General features: G+C 37.3%; 4 protein-coding genes across 4 annotated transcripts; 2 read left to right on the forward strand and 2 right to left on the reverse strand.

Moving 5' to 3' along the window:
- Positions 1 to 838: 838 nt before the first annotated feature.
- On the reverse strand, positions 839 to 3,497 carry LOC110371752 (vacuolar protein sorting-associated protein 29). Its single transcript, XM_021328128.3, has 4 exons — positions 3,309 to 3,497; positions 2,101 to 2,292; positions 1,473 to 1,708; positions 839 to 1,082 (listed from the first exon to the last, which is right to left on the reverse strand). The coding sequence occupies exons 1-4, from the start codon at positions 3,309 to 3,311 to the stop codon at positions 965 to 967; spliced, it is 549 nt and encodes a 182-aa protein (XP_021183803.1). The 5' UTR covers positions 3,312 to 3,497; the 3' UTR covers positions 839 to 964.
- Positions 3,498 to 4,029: 532 nt separating this feature from the next.
- LOC110371760 (egalitarian protein homolog) lies at positions 4,030 to 9,200 on the forward strand. Its single transcript, XM_021328134.3, has one exon. It carries the CDS (start codon positions 4,190 to 4,192, stop codon positions 6,764 to 6,766), a length of 2,577 nt encoding a protein of 858 aa, XP_021183809.3. The 5' UTR covers positions 4,030 to 4,189; the 3' UTR covers positions 6,767 to 9,200.
- A 781-nt stretch (positions 9,201 to 9,981) lies between these two features.
- On the forward strand, positions 9,982 to 17,911 carry LOC110371712 (uncharacterized). Its single transcript, XM_064040673.1, has 14 exons — positions 9,982 to 10,344; positions 10,519 to 10,653; positions 10,976 to 11,042; positions 11,435 to 11,610; positions 12,058 to 12,231; positions 12,493 to 12,635; positions 13,364 to 13,491; positions 13,687 to 14,044; positions 14,476 to 14,644; positions 15,148 to 15,283; positions 15,666 to 15,842; positions 16,301 to 16,446; positions 17,130 to 17,287; positions 17,715 to 17,911. Exons 1-13 carry the CDS (start codon positions 10,227 to 10,229, stop codon positions 17,270 to 17,272), a joined length of 2,070 nt encoding a protein of 689 aa, XP_063896743.1. The 5' UTR covers positions 9,982 to 10,226; the 3' UTR covers positions 17,273 to 17,287; positions 17,715 to 17,911.
- Positions 17,912 to 18,378: 467 nt separating this feature from the next.
- Positions 18,379 to 24,255, reverse strand: LOC110371700 (coiled-coil domain-containing protein 63). The gene is made up of 10 exons (XM_064040585.1): positions 24,175 to 24,255; positions 23,628 to 23,750; positions 23,004 to 23,198; positions 22,395 to 22,534; positions 21,430 to 21,604; positions 20,737 to 20,916; positions 20,295 to 20,445; positions 19,724 to 19,895; positions 18,907 to 19,045; positions 18,379 to 18,525 (listed from the first exon to the last, which is right to left on the reverse strand). Exons 1-10 carry the CDS (start codon positions 24,253 to 24,255, stop codon positions 18,415 to 18,417), a joined length of 1,467 nt encoding a protein of 488 aa, XP_063896655.1. The 3' UTR covers positions 18,379 to 18,414.
- Between the last annotated feature and the right edge of the window lie 2,041 nt (positions 24,256 to 26,296).

A 26,296-nucleotide genomic window follows, 5' to 3' on the forward strand; every position in this document is an offset into this window, starting at 1 on the left:
GCGTAGGGTACAAAATAATCCTTTTGCCTATGAGTGCTGTGATAAAACGAAACTAATTTCATTATATTTCAAATTGTCATTTTAATAGGTTCAACCTGGGCTAGGGCACTGCGCAGTCTTAATTCGACATAATTAGTAGCATGAGTTAGGAGCAAAAACACGATGTTATTCCATCTGGATTTGTCAGTTGGAAGCGGAGCCCTATTGCCGTGAAGTCCTAGGCAGCAGAACCTACCGCACCCAAAGAGTATGGGCCATACAGATTTGCACGAAGGTAGATATTATCCAACAGATTTCAAAATCACTTTGTACCGTTAATGTTATTGCTTATGGTGTTTACAAAGTTATCAGCATAATGCTAGCTTGATCAAATAGCAACATTACACAACTCAAAGTCAACGAACTTTAAGCATAGCTTGAACCCTTTCTGAATCACATACCTAATAGGTATGAAGGTCCAAGCTATTTTAAGACTTGTTCGATTATAATATAAAAGTTTTAGGTATTTGGCGCTATTATTATAAGTTGTTTTTATTGTTACGGAAGTATGCCATAAGAAAATATATTGCAACTACCCTCAATAGGTAACATTGTGATAGGATTGTAGGTGGATGATCATTATGTCATCGGTTGTCTAGAGTCCATAATTTGGCGACTTTCACGTGTTTTTTCTCCAAGGAGGGATGCTCAAAAGTCATGATTACTTGTCACTATTTAACCTGGGATTCAAACCCAAGACTACCCGCAATGCTTGTACCAATGATAGGTACCAGTTAAGACAGAGAAAACATTGAGGTAAGAAGACAACGTATTTGGATACAATTTTCATAAAAAAATCTTTCATAAAATGTACTCAGGTGCATTTATTACAATTAAAGAGATATTTATCCATATAAACTTTATACATATAATATGATTACGTAACAATATATTAATTATAACTATTTTACAATTACATTAACAGTTAGGCTTTCTTGTATTCAATTCTTTCCACTTTGACTTCGTCTCCGAGCAGTTTGTAGACGTAGGTGACTACCGTTGAGCTTTGGATGTCCATCAGCACGAATGATGGAGTGGCATTCCTGTGAACAATATAATATTGGAACATGTAGAACTTCCTTAGTGTTGAAATAAAATATATATATTATAGTTTGGTAGTATTTAAGTTATCTACGAGAGAGGGGCGAATTTCATTATGATGTATGCAATTTCTCTATTTACTAGCTCTGCCAACCAGTACATGTCATGTTACTTCATTAATCATCTAAAAATTATTAGCTTTGTTGAGTTTCATGTAAATATATGATGTTAATTATATTTTTAATCAATCTCCTGATAAACCTTTTCCCAACTATGTTGGCGTCATCTTCCAGTCTAACAAGATGCAGCTGAGTACCAGTGTTTTACAAGGAGCAAGGAGGCCATAGATTAAAATGAGTTTTTAAGTGTTTACAAAGCCGAACAAAAAATACCTGAAAAGAGGACTATAAGCCCCAGTAGCAGATCCCGGATTGATATAAAACTTGTTCTCATGTTCGTACGCCTCAAAGCGGTGCGTGTGGCCTGATATCAGGATATCTACGTCCAGCTGCCTTTGTACCAGAGCAAGGGACTCCTCATCACCCCAGGGTACTACTTGGTGGCCGTGGATCAGACCGATGCGGAACTGGCCAACGGTTATCACTTTCTGTTCTGGGTATGTGGAATTCTGAAAATGAAAAAGTGACCTTTGAAGTAATGCCTTGAATTATTTTGATTTTATCTACATACAATTGAATACCACACAACCAATTTGCTTATAGTCCTGGGACTGATCGTAAAAAAAAAAAACTACCTAAAATTCGTTAATTTGGCTCTGATTGCTAAGCAACTTTTGCCAACTTGAATGTTTAGCTACTTTTTGACTTTTAGAATGTGTACTGAATTCTGGACTCCATGTTGTGCAGCAGTTTGCAACTTTGGATGAGTATACTACTAGACTTTAGACCAATCTTACTAAAACAGCATCTTTTAAGAGAAAATAATGACTATATCAATACAAAAAATGTTTATCTATCTGACTAGTTTATTCAGGGTGTAACTTTTTAGCTAAATACAAACCTCATCAAAATCTCCCCTGACAACATGGACATCGCTGGCTAAAGTCTTCAAGTAATCATAGGACTCCTTCGTACAGAGGTTACCGGTACACAGAATATGCTGTATCCGGCCTGGGAGCAGCAGCTTCTTGAACTTGGGCGGCAGGCTACTGCAGCGGTGAGGAATGTGCAGGTCTCCGAGAACTAGGACTAGCTGGAAATGTTGATAATAATTAGGTAAGTCAGGTTTGTCATTGAAATTATTGCAGATGCTCATGTTTTTCTGTTTTTGTCTGCTGAAATTGTGACAATTGAGGTGTTACTCAAGTTTTGTAGCAGGATTGGCAATAAACCTTAAATAATGAAGTCCTGAAAATTAATAAAGTCAAAATTTAAACAATACATGACCAGATTTCACTTATTTGTTTCTTAACTGGTTAGGCTATGATCTATCTTTCTTCTCAAGTGTAAATGTATCAAAAAGATATTCGATTATAAACCAGGCAACTTTAAACTTTGACTGCACAAGCTAGTTAAACATTGTACATCATCATCATCATCATCAGCCTATCGCAGTCCACTGCTGGACATAGGCCTCTCCAAGTGCACGCCACTGAGATCTATTTTCGGCTTCTCGCATCCAGCTCCTGCCAGCCGTCTTGCGCAAGTCATCACTCCACCGTGCCTGAGGACGTCCTACACTACGTTTGCCGAGGCGTGGTCTCCACTCTAGAACACGTTTACCCCAACGGTTATCGGTTCTTCGGCCAGCCCACTGCCACTTCAGCTTGCTGATTCGGTAGGCTATGTCGATGACCTTGGTTCTCTGACGGATTACCTCATTCCTGATGCGATCCCTCAGAGAAACGCCGAGCATAGCTCTTTCCATAGCCCGCTGAGCGACTTTAAACTTGTGGACCAGCCGTACCGTCAGTGTCCACGTTTCGGCTCCGTAAGTCATGACAGGTAGGACGCACTGATTGAAGACTTTTGTCTTTAGGCACTGTGGGATCGACGATGTTAGGACTCGACGTAGCTTCCCAAATGCAGCCCAACCCAACTGAATTCTCCTATTCACCTCGTCCTCAAAGTTGTTTCTACCTAACTGCAATGTCTGCCCGAGGTATACATATTTCCGAACAACTTCGAGAAACATTGTACACCAATTACTATTGAAAAAGTGGGTGTACAAGTTCCGTGATGGTAACAACGTTCACAAAAACTGCTTACCATGATGTTGTTTGAGTACGATATTGTTACAGAAAACCGTTAACTGTAGCACTACAATTATTCCGGTTCTTAGAAAGGCGATTGAGAAGAAATTCAAGCAATTTGTATTGATTACAGCAATTGAAAATTAAATATCGGGACGCCAATACAATCGCCGTGAAACAAATTTGACATTGACAATGACTTAACTGACACTATTTGTTTGTACGTGTGACACGAGGCGAAAAATATTTTTCTAATTATATTTTTATCAATTTTAATATATTCATCATATCTTTATCTACTTGTGAATTATCTTCTTGTTATTTTATTAATTGAACAGAATAATTCTGCCACGTATATCTAAAGCTGCAGCCAGGCATTTATACCGTTAAGAAAATAAGTTTTATAGTCTATGAATAAGTGATGTGATTTAGTGTAATTATTGTATAAATTACTAAAATTATATTTACTTCAGACAATTTATAATTTTTCTCTTAAAATGCAGTGGTAATCAAATGTCCCCAATATATAAGTATACATTTTTATTAATGTATTTACTCACAAAATTTTTAAAACTGTTTACTTTTAGGGATTTTCCACGTAAATTTCGACTACCTATGACCAATTTTCTGTTTTTGATGTATAAATCAGATCATTTTATCGTTATCAGATAATATTGCAAAGCAGTTATATAATTGCAACGTCATTTTTTCATCGTAGTTTGTTTTGGTATTATCAGTATCAATCAGCATCAGCAGTTTTGCACTTCACTTCACTTTTATCTGTAGTCTATGGTTCAGGTGCGGATAGAAAAGAAAAATTTCATGGTGTTGTGGGTGACACATATACGTAGAAAAAATTTAGTTTAAGTTCAACACATTGGCACCAACTGCAGGGAAATGGAATCAATGGAATATGAGCTCGCTAGGAACCTTACTCTGTTGTTCTTCGTGGAACGCCTGCTCGACAAAGGCGAGCCGCGCACGTTGCACGATCTTTCCTGCCAGTTTGGTGCCAAAGGATTCACCAAGGAGATGCGACAGATCGCTGGCGGGTCGCAGTCGGGCCTCAAGAAGTTCCTGGCTCAGTACCCGGCGTTGTTCAGCATAGACGGGGACTATGTTGATATCAACACGTTCCAGAAGCATCTGAGCGGGGCTGGCGCCTCCTCCAACAACGACTACATCGAGGAAGCGAAGGAGTACTTCGCGGGCAAGATGGTGCAGTACGGCGAGGGCACCGAGGTGCCCATCAAGAGCCTGCTCGGGCACAGGAGCCAGGCCTCCCCGCAGGTGCGTCACATCTCCGGTCAGAGGATCAAGGAGTTCAAGGACTTCCTGCTGAAGCATCCGGACACCTTCCAGATCATCGATGACAACGTCGTTCTAGTCAGTGAGAATCATAGGAGAGGTAACGCACACACAAATTCTGAACAATTCCACAATCTACCTGTAGCTAATATAAACACAGACACTGCCCAGCAGTTGCTAGACTATGTTGCACAGTGCATAGAGGCTAAGGGCCCCGTCATGGTCGACCAGCTCTTCCACTTAATAGTGTCCCGTTTTCCACAAGAATACTGGTATCAAATGTTCAAGTCCCCGGCTGATTTGAGCGCATTCTTAAAAATATTTTCAGACTCATTCCATGTTCAGTCGAACCTGGTCACACTAATTAGTAAACCAAAAATACCTGTTATGTATCTTAATGCAAAAGCTAAAGCAAAGACTGATGTACCAAAGCCTGTGGTCGAGGAAAAGCCTGCATCCCCGATTCCCCTCACAGTCGAGAGTCCCACTCCATCAGATGGCAAAAAGAGCCCCGCAAACAGAATACTCAGTCCTATTGAATCTCCCCGAGGACCTCAAGCTAATATTGCGAACCAGACTCTGAAGCAAAGAATCAATTCCATTGTCATAAAGAATTTGGCAGAGAACATGGTACGTGACAGAGTCAATAATCACCTGAATGCGCGAAGTGCTGAAGAAACAAATGGTACTCCGAGCCTAAGGAATAATCTGATGGGTGAGGCGTGGCGTCAGAAGGTGCTCCAGTGCACAACCGTCATAGCTAATGTAAGGGAATGTGCCACGCTCATTGAAAGCATTATGGTGCCTAAACGCAATGCTAAGAATATTGTATCCTTTGACTGCGAAGGAATAAACCTTGGCCTCAAAGGAGTGTTGACGTTGTGTCAAATAGCCACCATGAATGGTGAAGTGTACATATTAGATATAATGGCATGCCCCGGCATGGTTGTGGAGGGTAAAATTAAGGAACTATTAGAGAGCGAAAATGTAGTTAAAATTATACATGACTGCAGGAATGACTCAGTCAATTTACACAATCAGTTCGAGATTGTTTTGAAGAATGTTTTTGATACACAGGCTGCTCATGCTGTGTTGCAGTTGCAACAACAGGGTGTGCCTGTATACAAAGTCAAGAATTTAAGCCTGAATGCCTTATGTGAATTGTATAATGCACCCATGAACCCCATGAAGGAACAGTTGAAGAATGTATACCGCAGGGACCAACGCTATTGGGCAAGAAGACCTCTGACAAAAGATATGATAATCTACTCTGCTTCAGATGTCCTGTCTTTAGTAAATCCAGCAATATATGCATACATGTCCAGCAACATTAAACCAGAGAATCAGCAGCTATTTGAGGAACTGAGCAATGAGCAAGTATTCATGCACATCCAACCAACTGAAGTTAAATTGCGCAAGAGGCAGCGCAAAATAAACACAGAAGTTGGTGAGCTGAAGCAGAAATTGGCTGAAACAACCAAAAACATTGTATTGAGCAACAGGGAAATTAGACTGCTCAGATACATTGAACTCACAGAAGAGGAGAAAGAGAAACTGAAGGGCTGTCACAAAATCTCCAAGAAATTGGAGAAACTTGAAGCTATTGGGCATGACAAGGACTCTGATTCAGATGATGATGAAAGGGAAAATGAAATGGCCAGCTTAGAGTCAAACCCTTCTGATCCCATATCATCCCCACACTCCACACAGCCTCCAAGTCTCACAGAATCGATGCAGATGATGGACGAAATCTTATCAGACACAAACATGGATAAGGTAGAGAAGATTAATCGCTTGGAAGCTATTCTGTCGGCTGTCGCCCCCCTCAGTGGAGAGTTGGAGGATAAATTCTCACAAACAATGGAACAAACACTGCCATTGCTCAAAAACAAGGATTGGTCCAATCTAAGCCAAATTTTGAACTTAGGTGAGCCAGATAGGAAAAGCTGTAGCTGCAGCTGCAGATGCCATAATTCCAATACTTATGATGAAGTTAAGTGCAATGATCTCAATGAAACTAAGAAAACTGAGGTTGGCTCGCAAACTCTTAGCACGGGGGACATTGTCATCACGCGTATTCACTTCAGGGAGGAGGACAAGGCCAACGAGAGGATCCTGGACGCGTCTCCTCTGAGCAAGAGGGTGGGCATCAACAACATGTCTTGATCGACACTCAGGATGTTATTGTACTTCCATTTTCTGAGTGCCACAGTTTAATTTTCGGAACTCTTTATGTATGTGATCATTTTATATATTTTTTAAGTTCGATAGTATTTTGTCAGACCCCCGCGCCTATGAAATCACTTATTGCTATGAACTAGTTGCGCGGGGGTATGATAGCGGTGCGACTGTGCGAGATAGAATAAATTAAGCGTGTTGTGAGGTCGTGCATTGCCAAGTGTAAAGACGCCTACGCTATATGTTCATTTGAGCGGAGACGAGCGCGTACACTCGAATAAATGCAACAGTAATTCGCATAATACAACGGCTACTTAATTCCTTCATCTGGAAAGGACAGTATTTGCTGTTTTTACAAGTTTATAGTAATTTATTTTATGTTGGCTATTGCCTGTTAAGTATCCCAAACTTAAATGTGATAGATTTCAAGGCCTTTTTTCTCGATTCACTCTGAATTGTAAATAAGATAAATTTTGATAAGCATGCATAATCTTTTCAAATCTTGCGAATCACGATATGATCGAGTGTCTTTCCGTTATCTTAGTAAGTGTATATACCTATTTATTTATTTATACGCTATGTTTAGTAGCAACGACACTACTGAACTTATATCGAAATGGGCAATAATAGGTGTATACAATAAGTCTTTTTTTATTAGTGTAAAATATTTATAAATCGTTAGATTTACTGGTAGATAATTATAATCACGTTTAAAAAAATATTAAAAAGTGGTATAGGGTTAGTGTTACTGAAAGAGATGTTTTATCGTAGTGTGAGGTGCTTGGAGAAATTGATTTAAACTTTGTTTCACGTAAAATGTTATAGCGACGTACGGTAGATCGCGTTTGTTACGTAGATATGCAAATTAACGTTATAACGAACTTGTGATGAGTAACCACCAAGGTTATATCTCCTAACTTTTGTTTAAAAAATGTGCCTTCGAGTCATATCCGACGAATGCCTTTATAATCAATTAATATATGGATTAGTAGGTTTTTATACATATTTAGTAGTATTTCTGTAACACGATGTTTAGATGAAATTAATTGTTGTTTGTTAATAACACTTGGTATACAAGATTTATATTATGAACTAAACTTACCACTGAAACACTAACTAGATAGGTAGTTCTCAGAATCTATTAATGTTTTCGTCTTCTACCCACATTCGGGGTTAACGAAAAGCTTCGTAATAGAATAAACGAAAATATTTCTAAACATGTTGAATTCATTCGAATAGTTTATTTTTGTGTTATGGTTAAGTAGAAATGTGTTAAATATTAAGTGATACTTTAAATGCTTTTTGCTTTTTTGTATTAGCAAAACTGTTGCTTTGTTGTACCTTACTTTCTACACTGAACAAAAAGCTGTATGCTAGTGTATGCATGCCACTACAATAGTCTTCCTGCTCTCGTATGAAAACGCAATATGGTGTGATAAATAACATAGATAACTAAGTATTATTAGTTAGGAATATACAGAACATATCCATTTCGAAAGAGTTATTGATTTTATCATTGTATGGTACGGTTTAGCTAGATAATGTCCTGGATTTCATGGTACGATGTTTGCGCTATGAATTCAGTATCATGAACTGGCTCGTGGCATGTTTACAGTATAGCATATTATCGTTGTTTACATGAGGCTTAACAATTGGGTTGCGCCATCCGACGGTATGCGATTACGCATATTATAAGTGCAATTTAATACGTGATAATTTGGTAGCTTCATTTGTAATGTGATAATTACCACATTTATTAATTGTTTAAACGACAGATCGCTCTCTCAATGCAATTTGCCAATCCAATATCGCTAGGCCTCATAAATAGGGCCACATATATGAACCGGTGTAGATACTCCCGTCATGTATTATTTCATCAGTATTGTTGTATCCTTTATTTTGAGAAATCAACGCGGTAAATTATTAGCAAATGCAAAGATGTCCATTGTTTGCATTTGCCGTCACTGTTATACTCAAATTACCTCCTTTTTATTTTGTATCAAATTTTTTATTAGGCACTTGTGTAAGCTTAATGAATTGTATTTTTAAAAGTATTTCGGCCATATATTTGTTGTTCGGCGTTTGAAACTTTACCTACATTTTGTGCCTTATATTAGCACAATTTCGAAAATAATTACTTAATCTGTGTTCACACACATTTGTATGGTTTTGTAGAATGTTTATCAGTGCCACTAATATTTTTTGTACTATTTGTAAGGAGCATTTTGTTAGTCAATATAAGCGTAACCACTTTCAGTTATTTTTGTAACTTAAAAAAATTAGAAACTTTTATTTACCCTACTTACTGAGAGTATAATTGCTTACGACGAGAAAGTCGGTAAATATTGTAATGTGGCAAATTGACGGTTAACTAATTTGCGCATTGTTTATGTTTATTATGAAATAAAAAGTTGTAAAATAACTTTGGCCTATTAATTGCACGATTCCCTATAAACAGATTACCTAATGTTAGTATAGTTGTCCCATGCACGCCAAGTTGCGATGAGCCTACCACATGGTCGTGCGTGACTGCAAACGCAGTTTACAAGCTTGCAGTCACTTATACAATGCTTGATTGCTAGCATCGATATTTGCTACAATCTCTTATTTAATTTTCCAAATTAGACTTTTGAAATAAACCGTGCTGCTTCACTGCGAGAATTACGATATTTTTTATTTATGGTCATCACCTTTTTTGACTTCGGTAGCGTACTCAATAGCCTTATCAATACTTTATAACATTAATTTACAGCTACCTACTGGCCTATTAAATACATAGGTGCATTATGCAGTTATGTGGGTGAGTTAAACAATATTTTATGTGACCGGTCATAAATATTTAATCTGGCTTCAACAACTACACGAGTACTATACATAGCAATGCAGTTTGCATAATACGGTATGGAATATCAATGGCGTTACCTAATTAATATTCTTACGTCTTCGTACCTCATCATTATACGGCAAATAGAAAGTTCGACAGAAATAAATACAAGCTAATTGCAATGAATCAGCACGCAATTTCTAGAATTGTGAACATAGTCTTTCTATAAGGTTTATGAGTTTACGTAGTTAAAATAACATAATGAATAAAAATAGCATTTAAAAATTCCGGAAATAAAATATCGTTCGAATGATTGATTCTTATGCACAATAAAATGTGGACTTGTAAGTTATCTTTGTAAAACGGAACGTTATACCTAACGGTTTTAAAATGTCAAAAATGTTCTAAAATACTATCGCGTTCCAGCCTTCAAATTATTTGTTACATAGAGATCACTTTGTACTCTTTTCGTTTTTGAGTGTATGAAAGAGAGAAAATGCTGCCTGCGTTAAATGACATACCGAAATACTTGAATTCGTAATTGAAACGCGGCTTCACACAGTCTTCATCATAATTTGAATTTGAACTTCAAAATAGGCCAAAACTTACAAAGTTTCTTAAATAATGGAGGATTTCGATGTATTTACAAACGAAATAAACTTTACGAAGCCCTTATTCAAGAACATACTAAACAAATACGTGAATGAAGTGCCTTCGACTCCCAACGGACCGAATTATCAGAGTAAGTTTTTGTACTTTATTTCACAATAAAACTGTATTTATATTTAGCTAAACAGGAATTTTAATCGTTTATCTTGCAATAGAAGTCATAAGTGAGGTAATAAATCAATTATTTTCTAGACAAAAGGTCTTTGTAATGTGTGAATAATAACATAACTTATATGATATTCCCAAGGTGGTAGGAAGCTGATGGCTGAAGAATGCTTATCGGACAATGATGACGTTGGTTGTGCATTCCATTTGAGTGAGGCGGCGTCCGCTTCTCTGAGGACTATGGCTGTTTATAGAGATGAACAGTTAAAGACTGCTGGTAAGTATTTGTTTACATACAACTTTATAAATAGCTGTAGATTTATCGATTTTAGATTATCATGCTGATGTCTGTAGGTAGGTATGTGATTCTGTTGTGTGTTTTGTAAACATATATAATACTATTAATGCATTCAAATAAGAGTATCCCTAAGACAACCCACTGACAATACATATTTTAAAATTGAATCCAAGACTAGGATTTAGCAAGGAATTAAGAACTACAAACAAAAAAAATCTCCAACTGACTCCTTTTTAATTCAAATACCAATGTATAAAATATTACATGAATTTATAAATAAGTATTATTTTAAATGTTTCAGAAAATAAACTGCACAAAATCACAAGCTACATAAAACCAATAAAGGATTTGGTTGATTCAAATCCAATGTAAGTATCACTTTGATCATATTATCTGCAAAACTTAGCGCAAAGCAATATAAATAGATAGAAAGAACTTCCCCTGGATAAAAGAAGCCTATATTTGTCTACAGGCCCTGTCTATCTGTAAACCAGATTTTTTATTTTACCCAGAGTGCAGATATGCACGAGACTCAATTGATTTTCTAAAGTCTTATTATTACCTTGAAACAGGCAATGAATCAGTAAGTTCAGTAAGAAGCAAACAAACTTTTGCATCACATATTCTATAATATTCATTCCAATCTTCTGTTTAAAATGTATCTTCCTTTATACAAAGAAAATACCACCTTTTCTAGTGCTATTCATATTACATATTAAAATTATTGTTTAGTTACAATGTTAAAGTTTTTATGTTACAGATCAAAGACTGACAAAAAGTTCCTAGATAAACTATCAGAAGGGACGGATGACATAACAAATGTTTTGGACTCATTTGCCTTAGAAGATGAGATGCCATTCTATAAGAGGTATCTTCACTTCTCCAAGGAAAATAATGTGGACAACTTTCTGAAGATTTTGAAGGAATTGCCTAAAGGTACAATTTATATATTTTTTTAATAATAATTAAGATTTCAATTTCTTAACATGGTTTTGTTGTGAATATACACGCAGCTCACCAATAAAAAGAAAAGAGAAACATATTTAATTTTGGTTTGGTTTCCTGCATCCTGAAGAAGCTGGTGACATGGCCAGATAAAATGTATCCTGTTTTTGTCCATTTTGTAATCTATACCAAAATTATATTAAAATTCTCTGTTTTACAATGAAATAGTAACAAAACCCGTTATATATCTTATTTCTACCCATTGTATCTTTTGTTTACGCCTGAGACACAGGTTTTTACCTAGTTCAGGCAAATCTTACATCAGCACTTTTTAGAATTAAGCAAAATATTGTAAAATTATGTACAAAGTGAAATAATAAACAATTAATTTGATTTGATTTGTTTTGAACTTCAATATTTACAAACATTTTATTTCAGAATGGACCGTGGTACAATTGACTGTACCATACAACCCCAACGAGAATCTGAAGCCTCTTATAGAGTATAGAACAGAGGTGGACTCAATATACTTGAGTTTGCTCACTAATGATTACTTGGATGACACTGCAATGGGGCCTGTGACTGTGCATATACCGGCTAATATTACTAAAGGTAAGTTTTTAATATAAACTTTTTACAAAAAAATTTCCTACTTCAATAATGAACCTTAAAACCTTCTAAGTCTGATGAATACTGTGCTTAATACCACATAAAATACCTTACATGGCTGTCTTCTAGATAATCGTGTATAAACACAAATACAGGTAAAATTTTCATTCAGCTAAATGAAATTTTAGCTGAATGAAAAAAAAATGTTTAGCAATAAGGTTGAAAATGTATAACTGTACAAAAAAACTTCTTTCAATATTTCAGAAGGCGAGAGACCCCTATTCACGGAGCTATACTCGTTACTAGACGAAAACTACAAGACTATAGATAATGCACAGTTTTTGAATAACAAACGACTGGTTCAGAACTATTGGAGCAGAAGGGAGGACATTGATTTACGTATGAAGGTAAGATAAAAAATTATTTACTCAGACAAAACCAGTACAGTAGTTCCTCTTACAAAACTAGGCTGATCAGGAGGAGTTTATTTATTCTTAACTTTGTGGTTTCGGAACTACTCAATAAAATCTAACAAACAGACATGTGTTGCTGGGGAGTCCGCCTCTTCTTCCCCCCAGCCAAAACTCATAGGAAGTGGTGAAGGGCGGGCTTTTTGGGGGCTGTCTTTTGATTTCAAAAAGTGCTGATTTGTCAGCTTAATCTGAATAAACGTTTTTTAATTTGACTTTCTACATTATATATATTATATATTATATAATTAGAGCTTTCAATCATACTAACTCATCAGCTTTATAATATAAGATAGTGATTACTTGGTAATCACTCAAGGGAAACTAACTTTCAGCGATATTGTTCCTTAAATTATGAAGCTCACACATTGTGACTATAGAACAAATGATATCATTACATACAATTGATTCGTCCTCCAATCAGTTCACTGCTCGGCCTATCTAGCTCATTATTATTGCCTTGAGTCTAGATTATAAATATTGTTAGACCTATTTACGTTTTGTAAGGGGATCTCTATGTCTGTTATTTGAACATCTTCGGCAGTCGTCATGGGTGGTCAGAAGCCAGAAAGTCTGCCAACCAGGTAAAGGTAACTGGGTTGAGGAGGTCAGACAGGCAGCTGGTCCATATAACATTTATTACAATGATAGTTATTTGTTTTCAGAGTGTTATCAATGTAATGGATAAAGAATGGCTTGGTGGTTGGGGTAGTTTGCTCACTGGCAAGCTGGTAGACAGCAGTTTGAAGGAAAAAGTGGTCAAATTAGTGGACACCACGATACAGGATTGGGGGTAAGCTGTTATCATTTGTATATTAATGTTAATAAGGAAAATTCCAAGTATACATGTAGTAGTATTTAAAAAATCTTTTAGTAAACCCTTATTGCGTTAAACTGACTATTATTTATATTTATACTGAGTATTTTTCCCAGTAGAAAAGGATCTTTTCAGTGAATATTTTTTTAAATCAAATTTTATTATTTTCAGTTTCATCCGCCTAACACAAAAACAAAAAATCCTGCTATACAACCTCTTAGAAAGCTGCCCAGTGTTGCAATCACAACAAATCAAAACTTGCATCCGAAGAATATTGACCGAGCATGGCAACACTGAAGATGTTCGCCAAGTTTTAAATTTCGAATGTGGCAGTTGTACTAAAGAGTTTAGATTTTTAAACGAACTTTGTTTAAAATGTTTGTCGAAGAGTTTTGAAAAGATACATCATTTTGGTTTGGTTGATGGTATCAGGGCGTTTTCTCAGGCTGCGATGCAAGTGAAAGATAATGATGAATGGGCTGGTTTGAAGAAGGCTAAACGGCATCCTGTTATACTTATTGTTGATGAGGTGAGTTTTGAACCTTATTTTTTGGAAATAGAGTCCTTTTTAACAGGTTTCAACAAAGTATTTTCTTAGTTTAACCTTTATGTATGTAAGTTTGTGCGCGATTATCGCACGTTTGGCTGGAACGACTTTGAAGCGCTTTTCAGCATAGTGTTTGCTAGATTGAAGGCGGTTTTACTTTTGTGAAAAATGTTATCTGTAGCCGATGGCATTGACCCACTATATTCATGATTGACTTTAAAATAAAAGAGCTAGTCTAGACAAATGCGACCAGTGGTCCTAACAATTTCATAAAATAGTTAAGGATCAATGACTTTATTTGCAATTTAATTTCCACCATTCCGTGTTCAAATCTTGGTCTAAAGTCTAAAGAGTGAGAAAATATCGGAATGTTTTTATTTATAAATAATTTACAATATTCACATAATTTCCAGATGCTAGACACATTCCCATGGGAAACATTACCCATATTGAACCAGCACCCCGTCTCCCGTATGGAAAACATTCACTTCTTGTACTACTTGTATAAGATACACGAGAGTAAAATTGTCGACGGATACTTTGCCGCCAAGTGTGATGTCGGCAGATATGTTATAAATCCAGGTAAGTTTGTATTTATTTATTAATTTATGTATACTTAAGAAAAAACTAGAAAGAAATTACGTTTTTTAATAATTTGATTTTATTTAATTCATCTGCCTAGACTTTTCCCAAACTTGGAGTTGGCTTCCAGTCTTAACTGGGTACTAGTGTTTTATATATGGCGACTGCCTATCTGCCTTCTTCAACCCAGTTGCCTAGGCAACCCTATACTCCTTGTTCCTCCAAGAAGTCTGAAAACCCTTAACAAATGCCAAAGGTTTTTTTTTTTTATCTGCCTTAAGGAAAATCGAGGAATTCGTTGTGCTAAGAGCTAAAATGTTTGAAACAGTTATTAAAATAGTAATACAAATCTTTCAAATATGCCAAAGCATTCGTTTCTTCACACTCAAATCCTTTCAAAAGATTTATTCCTATAAGTAACAAAAATATGTAAAAACATAAAGGATTACATAACTGAATTTGTATACAATAAAGATAAATAACATTCATATTTCTTCTTTCAGAGAAGAATTTGGACCGCATGGAGAATCGTATGACGTCATTCGTAGAGTACTGGTGTCCCGAGTGGAAGGGGCACGTTGGAGAACCACCTTCTCCGGCAGACTTCATCGCGCATCTTAGTGAAGCTGATGTGTTCTTGTAAGTGTTATGGCTAGTTTACCAGGAATTTATCTGACAGATAAAATATAACTTAGCTGTGAAACCAAGTCTTGGAAGCAAATAGCAATACTTGGAAGAATTTATAAGCAGTCTTTCTAAATTAGATAGCATTAACTATCAGATAACTAGATGATACTATTGGTAATCAGTGAAGCCGAGCCTAAACAATCGGTCAACAGTTGTATGCAAAGAATTAAGACAATTTGACAATTATGACAAGATCGAAGATAACGGACCGATTGCCCTCTAAGCATGCTTAACCTTATAAACGATCAGCTTTGTCTAAGCCACAAGTTCCGAAGAATAATTAACTTTACGAAAAACAATGACTTATTCAATAGCCATAATTCATTGTATGCAGATACTGCGGTCACGGCGACGGCTGCCAGCTAGCAGCGCGAGGCGGAGGGGCCGGCGTGGAGCAAGCGCGGGGCTCCGCCCTGTGCGTGCTGTCGGGCTGCGGCTCCGTGCGACTGGCGGCGCCAGCGCCTAGGGCTCCGCCCGCCGCTGCACATCATCATTTGCATATTGCTGCTTGGTGAGTGACAATGGGGTTCTATCTGATTGTCGGCCAAGGTGGCTGTCTCATATAAGGAGATCAGCTGCGCAGGACATAATATAGTGCACACAGTTGCATTCTCTATTCGATCACTATCATAGCGCGATGAGAAGGAAATCCGACAGGAGTGAAGAGAGATGATAAACACGACCGACGAAAGAAATCTGTCAGCCCCTCGAATTTGTGCTTCTTTAAAATTCGCCGATGATTCGCCACACATTCAAGTTAGTTAACACACAATTTCTCATAAAGACTTTTATATGTTTCATTCGTCGCGGTCATGTATAATACCGTTTGATCTGATTGTGTTCACCATAAGAAACCTCTGATCTGGTTATAAGAACCCATCTAGTACTGACATAACATATAAATAGAAACTTAAATTTAGTGAGTAAAATTATCCACCATATAACATATCTTTGTTTCTATACCCACAGCCCTATGGTGGTGGGTATGCTATGGGAGGTGACAGACTTGGAAGTGGACAAGGTAGTGAGCACACTGCTGTCGCTGTACGTGCCGTCTGAAGCGCCCTTACCCTGGCACAGCGTGGGAAAAGCCAAGTGGAGTAATAAAATACTAGGTAAATATTATTCTATGTATACTAATATTATAAAGAGGAAAACTTTGTTTGTTTGGTTGTAATGAATAGGCTCAAAAACTACTGGACCGTTTTTAAAATTGTTTTCACCATTCGAAAGCTACATTATCCATGAGTAACATAGGCTATATTTTATCCCGGTACGGGCAGTAGTTACCACGGGATGCGGGTAAAACCGCAGGAAAACGGCTAGTGCTTTATAAAAGTACCATTCCAAATGAGTGGATACGAACTTGAGCGCCATAGAATGATAGATAGATTATTCTTTATTGTACACCAATAAAATTAACAACACAGGACATCACAACACACAAAGAACAGTACAATTGGCGGTCTTATCGCAAAATAGCGATTTCTTCCAGACAACCTTTGGATGAGTTTATCTGTAGAACACAGTATGACATATTCAAGTATTTTCAAGAGCTTCCAAATGACATAGGTTTCATCTCTGATACTTGACTCTGATAAATGACCTTACAGTCTATGCAAGCTGAAACCAACCTTGTTGTTTTTAATGTCACAAACATAACATTTTTTTAATGTCTGGACACATTTTTTCCTACTGTATTCTGCCATCCAAGTTTACTTTTTATGGCAATATAACGTATTTTTTAAATGTAAAGAATTTATAAATCTTATTACAACATGTAAGTTCTTTATTTCAGACACAACATCAGAACAAAAAGGCCAGATAATACAGGAACGGGACATTCTCCGCGCCGTGTGCCGAGCTCGCGGCTCCACCAACTACGTCATGATAGCCAGCAGTGTCGTCGCTAGAGGATTGCCTCTAAGGATACGAGAGTAACACTAATATATACAGGTAAGATTATTCAGACAAACTTAAATTTGTTCAGACACTATGTCAGAACAAAAGGGCCTATTGGTACTATGTCATGATTTGCCAGAGGCTACCTGTTACTACAAAAATATTCAGGTAAACTTATTCAAAATTCAAACAGACAAATATAGGTTAGTCTAAAAACAGCTATGACACGACGTTCCATCATGAAGTTCCAGTTCATATCTTCCGGCTTCATCATCAGATCAGTTTATATATTATCATATTAGTTACCTTCTTCTTCTTTCGTGTCGATGACATGTCTTATAGTGAGACTACAAGAGTAGTATTACTACAATCAGTTACCTTAAATTACATTACAATTACACAGTTATGTCGACCTTATAAAATCGTGTTTAAAAGAAAATATAGTGATGTCGTTATTTATTTAATGTTTGTGTTGTTTCAGGTAGGAATACTCAAAAAATTCTCGAGGCAAATTCAAACGACATTTTATAGTAACTAATTGATGCTTGATTATAAACTTTGTTCCTACGAGAAATGTGTCTTTGTAAATATGTAAATACTGAGAATTAAAGTTATGTTCGAACATAATTTAGTACAAATTAACTTTTATTCTACAACTTTAAAAGAAAAGAATGATTAAGGATATAAAATAAGTTGAATTTTGTAGTCTTACCAAATTAAATGAAAACCAAATGAGTTTATTTTGACTACAAGTTTTATTATTTTTGACCATTTATAAGATATTGATATAAGTATGATAGTTCATTAGCTAAACACTCCTATGCAAGATTCAGGGCTCAGGGTAATCATTCTTAAAACAAACCACCACGTAGCCTGAAAACACTCTCATAAGTGAGTAACGTATAAGTCTTGATTATGAAAAACACGCTTAAACATTGTTAAAATATTGCAGCTATAAGTAAGTAAATGATGTAATATAATTCTAAGTATATTCGTAGGTATACAATAGTAAATAGATCGGCAATCGAGTGATTGGCGTTCGTTTGATACATAACGGGGCCGCTAGAGTGCCCATTTTTTGGACTCATGCCACATATTATTAGTAGATATATGTTATATTATAATTATCTGTCACGCATTGCCGATATATCAAACGCTAGTGGGATCTTAAATCGATGGTCCTAAGCCTGTGCAGCCACGGTGTCGCGTGTGCGTTGCGCGGCGGCGCGGGCGCGGCGGCGACGAGTGGACGGTGGTGTACGCTCCTTGCTTTCTGCTTGACGTTGTAGCAGCTGCGAACATAAGTTTTATTTATTTATTTATAGAATTTAAATTAAAGCACATTGAGTTTGTAATGGTAAATGTATGTGCCTAAATAAATAAAAGTAGGTATAGTAGCAGTAATTTCAATCGGGTTACTGAGCAGAAACAAAAAAAGGTTAACAGTGGAGAGGAAGGAGTATGAGCCACACGTTCTTTGGTTGTGGACCGCCATTGACTATTGCGAGGTTAATTTTAAAAAAAATCTAGAAAAAGTCGTGAATAAAAACATTTTTTTTACATTTTAAGTATTATTTTAGGGGCAAACTGGTGCAAAATATCAAATGGCTTTCTTCAAAATGGTAACTTGATTGCCACGAACAATACAAAGTGGTAAATGTGTTGATACTTACCTCATCAATTCTCACGAGGTCGATGATCTCAATGACCTTCTTCTCCAAGCTCTTGATATACAAACGCGCGTTGGTCACGTTGATGTCAAACGGTTTACCCAACAGCTTCAGAAGAGGCAGAGAGTCGCAGTCTGATGACCTGTGGAGTATTAGAAAATAAGTATAGTATCAAGCATTTTGTAATTTTAATAATGGCGTTAAGCTGATCGGCCACAGCGGCTGTCCTCTTTACATGACAGAATATTCCTTCACTCTCATAGCCCGATGGAACGGCGGCAATCCGACACGACCCGAGAGAGACCACAAGCAAGACTCAGAAGCACGGGTGTATCACTCACCGTTCAGACAAAATATGAAAGTTTTTTCAAAGTAATTTCAGTCCACCACAGGAATCGATTTGTAGCAGTCGGGCTATGCAACAAGGTCAACAGGGCAGGACTTACCATTGTGTACGTAATTTCCATGATTTTGCGGGTTATAATTTAGGTAAAAGACATTAATATACATACTCAGTAGTTTTTTGTTTTAGGTGTTACTGAAGTTTTCAAAAGCTTTTGTTTCAAAGAGCAAAGATGGAACATGTTTCAATCTTCTACAAGCTTACTAAAAACTGCAACGGTCACTTACAGTGCCAACGCATATATCTGCTGCAACAAAGTCTCCAACACTCTCGTGCTTCGCTCGCAAATGGCGCGGGCACTGGCGGTGGCCTGCCGCTTTTCTTCCAGGGTGCTGCGGACGGATTCTATGCTGTCTTGCTGCTGGAATAGCTTCGCTTGGTGCTTCTTCCTATGTTGGGAGGGATATTGGTACTTACAGTGCCAACGCATATATCTGCTGCAACAAAGTCTCCAACACTCTCGTGCTTCGCTCGCACGTCGCGCGGGCACTGGCGTTGGCCTGCCGCTTCTCTTCTAATGTGCTGCGAAGGGATTCTATGCTGTCCTGCTGCTGGAATAGCTTCGCTTGGTGTTTGGCGGTTTCCTCCTCTGTTGGGAAAGTGATATGGGTGATTTAGGGTGGAGTAGATTCAGGAGCGAGTTTTCAAAAAGTCTTCAAATAAGGTTGTGGGCACATCTTTCCGATATGGCTTAAAATTCACATACATTAAATATGATTTAGACATATTAGGGGGTATATAAAGTATAGGGTGCATAAGGGAGTATACTGGAAAAGTGGAGAAGGGGTAAGTAGCACAGAAAGGATCATGTGATCGCGCTCAAAGGTTGCAGTTTCTCGTAAGTACATTTCAGAAATGTTCGCGTGCAATCAATTGTGTTCTCTGACCAGTGAGAGAATGATGGATAAATATTTTTTATTGTAATGTTGAGTGTATAATAAGCCTGGCTGACAACAGATGAATCACTGAAATGTTTGAATGAACGTACCAATGTTAACTCTAAGCAATTTGACATTATCACTCAAGTTCTTGAGCTCGGTGCACACTTCGTTGATGTAGTTGAAGAGTGCGTAGTTCTCCTCCTCGCGACGCGTGAACTCCTGGATTAGCTTGTCCACGTCTTCTTCACCGGCAAACTCCTAAAATATTAAGATACGGCAAAAAATGAAATAAATATGTACTTTCTACTAACATTATGAACGCGAAAGTTTGCTTCTTATTTCACGCAAAAATGATGATAGTTTATAATGGTGAGAAGAATTATGATAATTTTGATGAAACTTGGCAGTAATACTTATATGTAGCTGAGGTACCAGAAACATATGTACCTAAGCTAGTTTTTATCCTGGTGCGGGAAGCAGTTCCCTCGGTAAGCGTTTGAAACCGCTGTGAGAAGCTAGTAATATAATAGTATCTTCAGTTCTCCTTACCTTAAGAGCTTCAAGTATATTAACGTAATTGTTATAGATCCTCATCTCCTCTTCCTGTTGTTCCAACTTCTTGGCCTCAGCCTTAGCGTCAGCAGCCGTCAGTCTGACGGTTCCCTTGGTTCGCAGGAACTCTTCCAGCTTCATGCTGTGGTCTAGTTGGCGCTGGAGTTCACGGACTTCCTGTGGAGTTACATAAAAAAGCCTTATAGTTATACGTTCTGATTCATTAGTTATTATTAGTTATTCATACATATTCATTAATGCTTATTAATTAGTTATACGTTCAGAAGGAATCTAGTCAACCTTTTTGATGATGATTTTATTGTTCAGCCTGAAGCGGAAAGAAATTTCCGTGTAAGATGGTCAGCCCAAACAAGGATTGAAGTTAATGAGTGCAGGTTAACTTAGCTGTTAACATTAGATGCGTTCTAGACTGTACTCAAAATTCTATCTTAGATTCTTAGAAATGATCCAGCATCTACTTATCATCCAATTTAAATAATGACCCCTTGGCTGGTTTGAAAATGTCAAAATCTCAAAAATGATGCCTACCAAATATGTATCAAAGCATCCTAAATGAAGTGGTTGTTAAAAACTTTATTAACTACATAAACGAATCCCGCAATGTAATTATATAGTTATTTCTTCTAATATACATATTTGTTTAAAATAACGATCTATTAGAGTCCTTACCAAGCAATGTTTCCTATAATCAATAGCAGCTTTCTCCTTAAGCGCATCCAACTTGTTACACCACTCTTCGCGCTGGTCATAAGTCGAGATGGCCTGTTCCAGTAGCTCGATGATCATCGCCTTTCCATCCATCAGGCGTTTGAGCTGGTTCTTCCAGTGGGTGTTGAAGAATTGCCTTAAAAGAGGTAAGGGAATGGTACTCAGCTACATCCGGTTAGACTGGAAGCCGACCCCAACATAGTTGGGAAAAAGGCTCGGAGGATGGATGAGGTAAGGGAATGTTAGGGATCTATCAGACAGGGAGCGGTCACGAGGTTAAGGGTCAATTCACACTGAAAGAGCAGCGGCCGGCAGCGGCCGGCAGCGGCCGTAATTGCAAGGGATTGAGCGTGAGCGCGGCGGGCCGCGCGGCGCCGCGCGGCGCCGCATCGCGCCGCGCTCTTACATTTTCCGTGCTCTTACGGCCGCTGCCGGCCGCTGCTCTTTCAGTGTGAATTGACCCTAAGCATTCAAGCGGTTTCCGTTCTTTGTGTCATATTACGTTATTTAGTTATACTCAAAGGAGGCATTCTGACCGCTTTGGTCAAGTAGAAGAAGTAGTAGTAGAGCTAGAACGCAAAACTGACCGCTCTCTGTCTGATAGATCCCTTGAGGTGAGCGGTCTTTTGAACATGAACGTGGGTATTAAACTTTTAGTCGGCCGATAGTTTGTTTGAGCTTATAAATATGAAGATGGCTACTAGGTACATTACAATGATCAGGTATTTAGCCGGTATCAGACAGTTTTCAAAGATTTTCTTTAAAAAAAAGACCCATGACACACCAATGAAATGTCATTGAAATTACGATTGGCCTTATATTAGTAGCAGAATTCCCGGTATGGTTAAAACTGCTATAGAGATTCAATTGTTATCCAATTGTCACATTATTAACTTAGCAGAATTGAGCCCCTGATCAATATTTACCGGTCTCTAAGCAATCTGTCGATATGTAGTCTCATGGAGTAGTTCTCGCTGTTGACGGTGTTGAATTTCTTCATGGCTGTGTCCAGTCGGTTCTCCAGCTGACTGATCAGGGTCTGACCGGTCAGAACATTGGCGTATGCCTAGACAGGAAAAGTTAGCAGTTCAATGGTACAGCATTAAGTCATCTTTACTATAATACTATAAAGAGAAAACATTTGTTTGTTTATTTGCAGCCTATAGGTTCCGTAGCAACTGAACCAATTTGAAAAAATGTTTCACTGTTGGGAAGCTAGACTATCCCTAAGTAACATAGGCTTTAGTTGGTCTGGGTACGTGAAGAAGTTCTCCCGGGACCTGGGTGAAACCGCGTGAAACAGTTACTTAGAATGCTGAAAATTACGCGGGTTAGGTAAAATTATTGCAGTGTTTAACAGACGGAGAGATAGTTTTGCCTTTTCGAAAATGTTAGGCGTTCATTTTTTATTCTGTCTTACGATTAGACTAAAAATATTTGGCACAGAAATGTTTATATTATTACAAAATACGATTTCCGGGGACCAAAATATCAAGTTCAATTTTAAAAATTGAAAAATATTCTTAGGTACTTACAATTTCAAACCCGGTGACTTTCTGCCTTAGCGACTTGATCTCCTTCTGAACTTGTTTCAACAGGAAGTCCAGCTCCTTGATAGTCTCTCGATGTTCCTTCACCTCTGCTGCATACTTCTCGTGGTCTTTCAGTAGAGCTATCAGCTTCTCTCTGTTCCTGGCGCCTTCCATAAGGTTTGAGGTGCTTTTGGTGAACTGTGGAAATTAATACTCCTTGAGTCTAAAATTTTTACTATCAATTTATGGCAGATCATTGTGATAAAAATCTATACTGAAATTGTTGTTCGAATGCGCTAATCTCAGGAACTAATGGACTGATTTGGAAATTATCTGTGTTATACATATAGCTTTTTTTTTTCTGACGTCGAGGGACGGTGAGGGAGTGTCAGACTCTTACTGACTAAAAACCGTCGTGTTCCGTCATAGGCCTTTTATGTACCAGGGCCACGGCATCTCTTTCGAACAACCCGCAGCCCCGGCAGGCCTTGGGTTATACATATAGCTTAAGTTTTTACTAGCTTTTATCCGGGTGGTAGTTCTTTCTGGAATAGAACAGAAGCTAGATTTCAAATCGACTCAAGTGATTAGAATCGACTAGTTATCTCTCTGTTTTGAAAGTGTTACCTTGAGTTCCATCATGATCTTCTCTAGGTCAGCATTGAGCGTGTTTATGATGGTCTTCTGCATCCTGAGGGTGGGTTGCACACTGCTCAACACGTTGGCACGGTCTATCTCCATCACCCTGAACTGAGATTAATTACAAAGAAAAAAATACTAAATTATTGTGAAGTGTTTTTTCAATAGGCAGAACTGGAATAGCCCAGATGTTAAACCAGTGCTATTAAAAAATCATGATCTAAATATACAGCTTAACAATTTGTAAGTAAGAAAAATTACAATAGTTCTGTCTTCTTCGTCTGGGATATTCATGTCCTGCAACAAATATCCAGGTGGTGCTTATATTAAAAATGTAAGTTCGTGTGCTTAGATGTTTGTTCCTCAGTCACTCTTTAACAGCTGAACGGATTGTGATGAAACCTGAAACACCAAATCTACTGAACCGATTTCAATGAGCTACTCTCTATCTGAGTGTAAGAAGTAGTTCCCTCAGGAGCGTGAGAAACCCAGAGCTGAAGCTGAGGTTGTTTAAAACTACCGTAAATAAGCTTACCTGTCTTTGTAACTTGGACAGTTCATCTTCCGCAATCTTCTCCATCTCCATATCATCAGCTGGTGCTATTAGGACGGCCATGGTTATAATTTTTTAATAACTTTCGTAATTATTAGAAACACGACGTTCCTTCTTTATGAGAAGTTATGTTGAATCGATATTGTCGCTTAGATACGAACTTTTATGTTTATGCTGTAGTAAGTAATTTTGTAGCTTCAATTGCATTGTGCGTTTTATTTGAACATAATTAGTGCAGTTATTTTATTTAGTAATTTTATATTGGAAGTTGTTTTATTATTTTTAAAACAACTGAAGCAACTACACATACATGCTATGCATGTATACTTATCCCATGTACCTATTCCCTTATGTTCTTACTCCAAAGACTCCCTTATGTACTTACCCCATATACCCTCTTATTAAGACAGTAGGTACGTCTTCATATACTGCCTTACGTATTTACCCCATTAACTCCCTTATGAGTTTCCCTATATTCACCCTTATGTAATTACCCCATGTACACCCTTATGTACTCACTCCATATACTCCTTTATGTACTCTCTCCATATACTCCCTTATATACTCTCTCCATATACACCCTTATGTACTCTCTCCATATACTCTTTTATGTACTCTCTCCATATACTCCATTATGTACTCTCTCCATATACTCCTTTATGTACTCTCTCCATATACTCCATTATGTACTCTCTCCATATTCTCCCTTATGTACTCTCCCCATAGACTCCCTTATGTACCTACTTACCCCATAAACTGCCTTATGTTCGGTCCTCATATACTCCCTTATGTAATTACCCCATGTACTCCCTTATGTACTCACCCCATGTACTCCCTTATGTACTTACCATATATACACCCTTTTGAACTTACCCCATATACACCCTTATGTAGTCTAAAAATTGTTACATATACATTTTTTCGGACATATTAAATTTTTTTTTCACCGGCCTGGCGATTAAAACTTCACATTTCATTACATACATCCCAACATAACCAAAAAAAAAAAATTAATAAATAACGACCATCAACCAACATTAAAACCATGTTTCTACCATCTTAAACTACACAGTACTTAGTTCCCTACTTCCGGACAAAAGTCCACGCGCGGGGATTGAACTCACGACTTTGCGCTTAGTCGCACGATCTGCGGCATACCCTAAGTAAGTAGTCTATGAATTATGGAATGCGTTTATGAAAGCAGATACAAGATTGAATTAAACATCGTTTAAGAATTAGTGTGTTGTGTGCAATTACAATTTGTAATTTGACCACCTTCAGCTACACGTAATTTATTAAAGTTGAAGAATTTATTTGTTTGCTAGAACGCGCAAATCTCAGGAACTTCAGGATCGATTTAAAAATATTTCTGTGTAACGAGATACCTATTAAAGGTTTTTTTTTATCTAGGTGCGTGGAGTAGTTCCCATTGGAAGCGGGTGAAACCGCTAGCGGGTGCTAGTTGTGCAATAAAGGTCAAAATCTGTTTCCCAAAAAAACACAAAATTACCGCTTTTTGCTTTTGTTTATTTTCAAATTGGTCAAGTGAATCTCCAACTAAAACCTTATCAAATAACACCTAAAAGGTTTAGATATAAGTCAAATCTAAGTTTTAGTGACTAATCCACTAAAATGAGATTACATTGACGTTCGCGCCGTACGTAAAGTCAAGCCGTTTTATGTAAGTCTAGGATTTGTAGGTCTTCGCAATCGGTCTGAAAATTCTGCTAAATATAGACAATAGAAGAGATTATTTGATTTGTAAGTATGTGTGATTGACGCCTATTCATTGATTAAAAAATTGCTTTCATATTAAAGAAAAGATACATTTTTGAAACCCTGAGGCCTACATCAAGGAATAAGGAATTCAAAAATATTTGAAACCACGGTGTTAATAACATTTAAGTAACAGCTTTTGGAAACCACAACTTTTTAAGTGCCTGTTCTCTTAATATTGCCAATGACCTGAATTTCATTTCCTCAATGTTCTGTTAAATATTATTTAAGGATATACAAACATCCTTTATGTCAACATTATAATATCTACTTAATCCGCTTAAAAATCTTAATCTATGGTGTACATTTTCTCAAAGCTAATAAACTC

Source organism: Helicoverpa armigera, chromosome 22, assembly GCF_030705265.1.
Source record: "Helicoverpa armigera isolate CAAS_96S chromosome 22, ASM3070526v1, whole genome shotgun sequence".
NCBI classification, from domain to species: Eukaryota; Metazoa; Arthropoda; class Insecta; order Lepidoptera; family Noctuidae; genus Helicoverpa; species Helicoverpa armigera.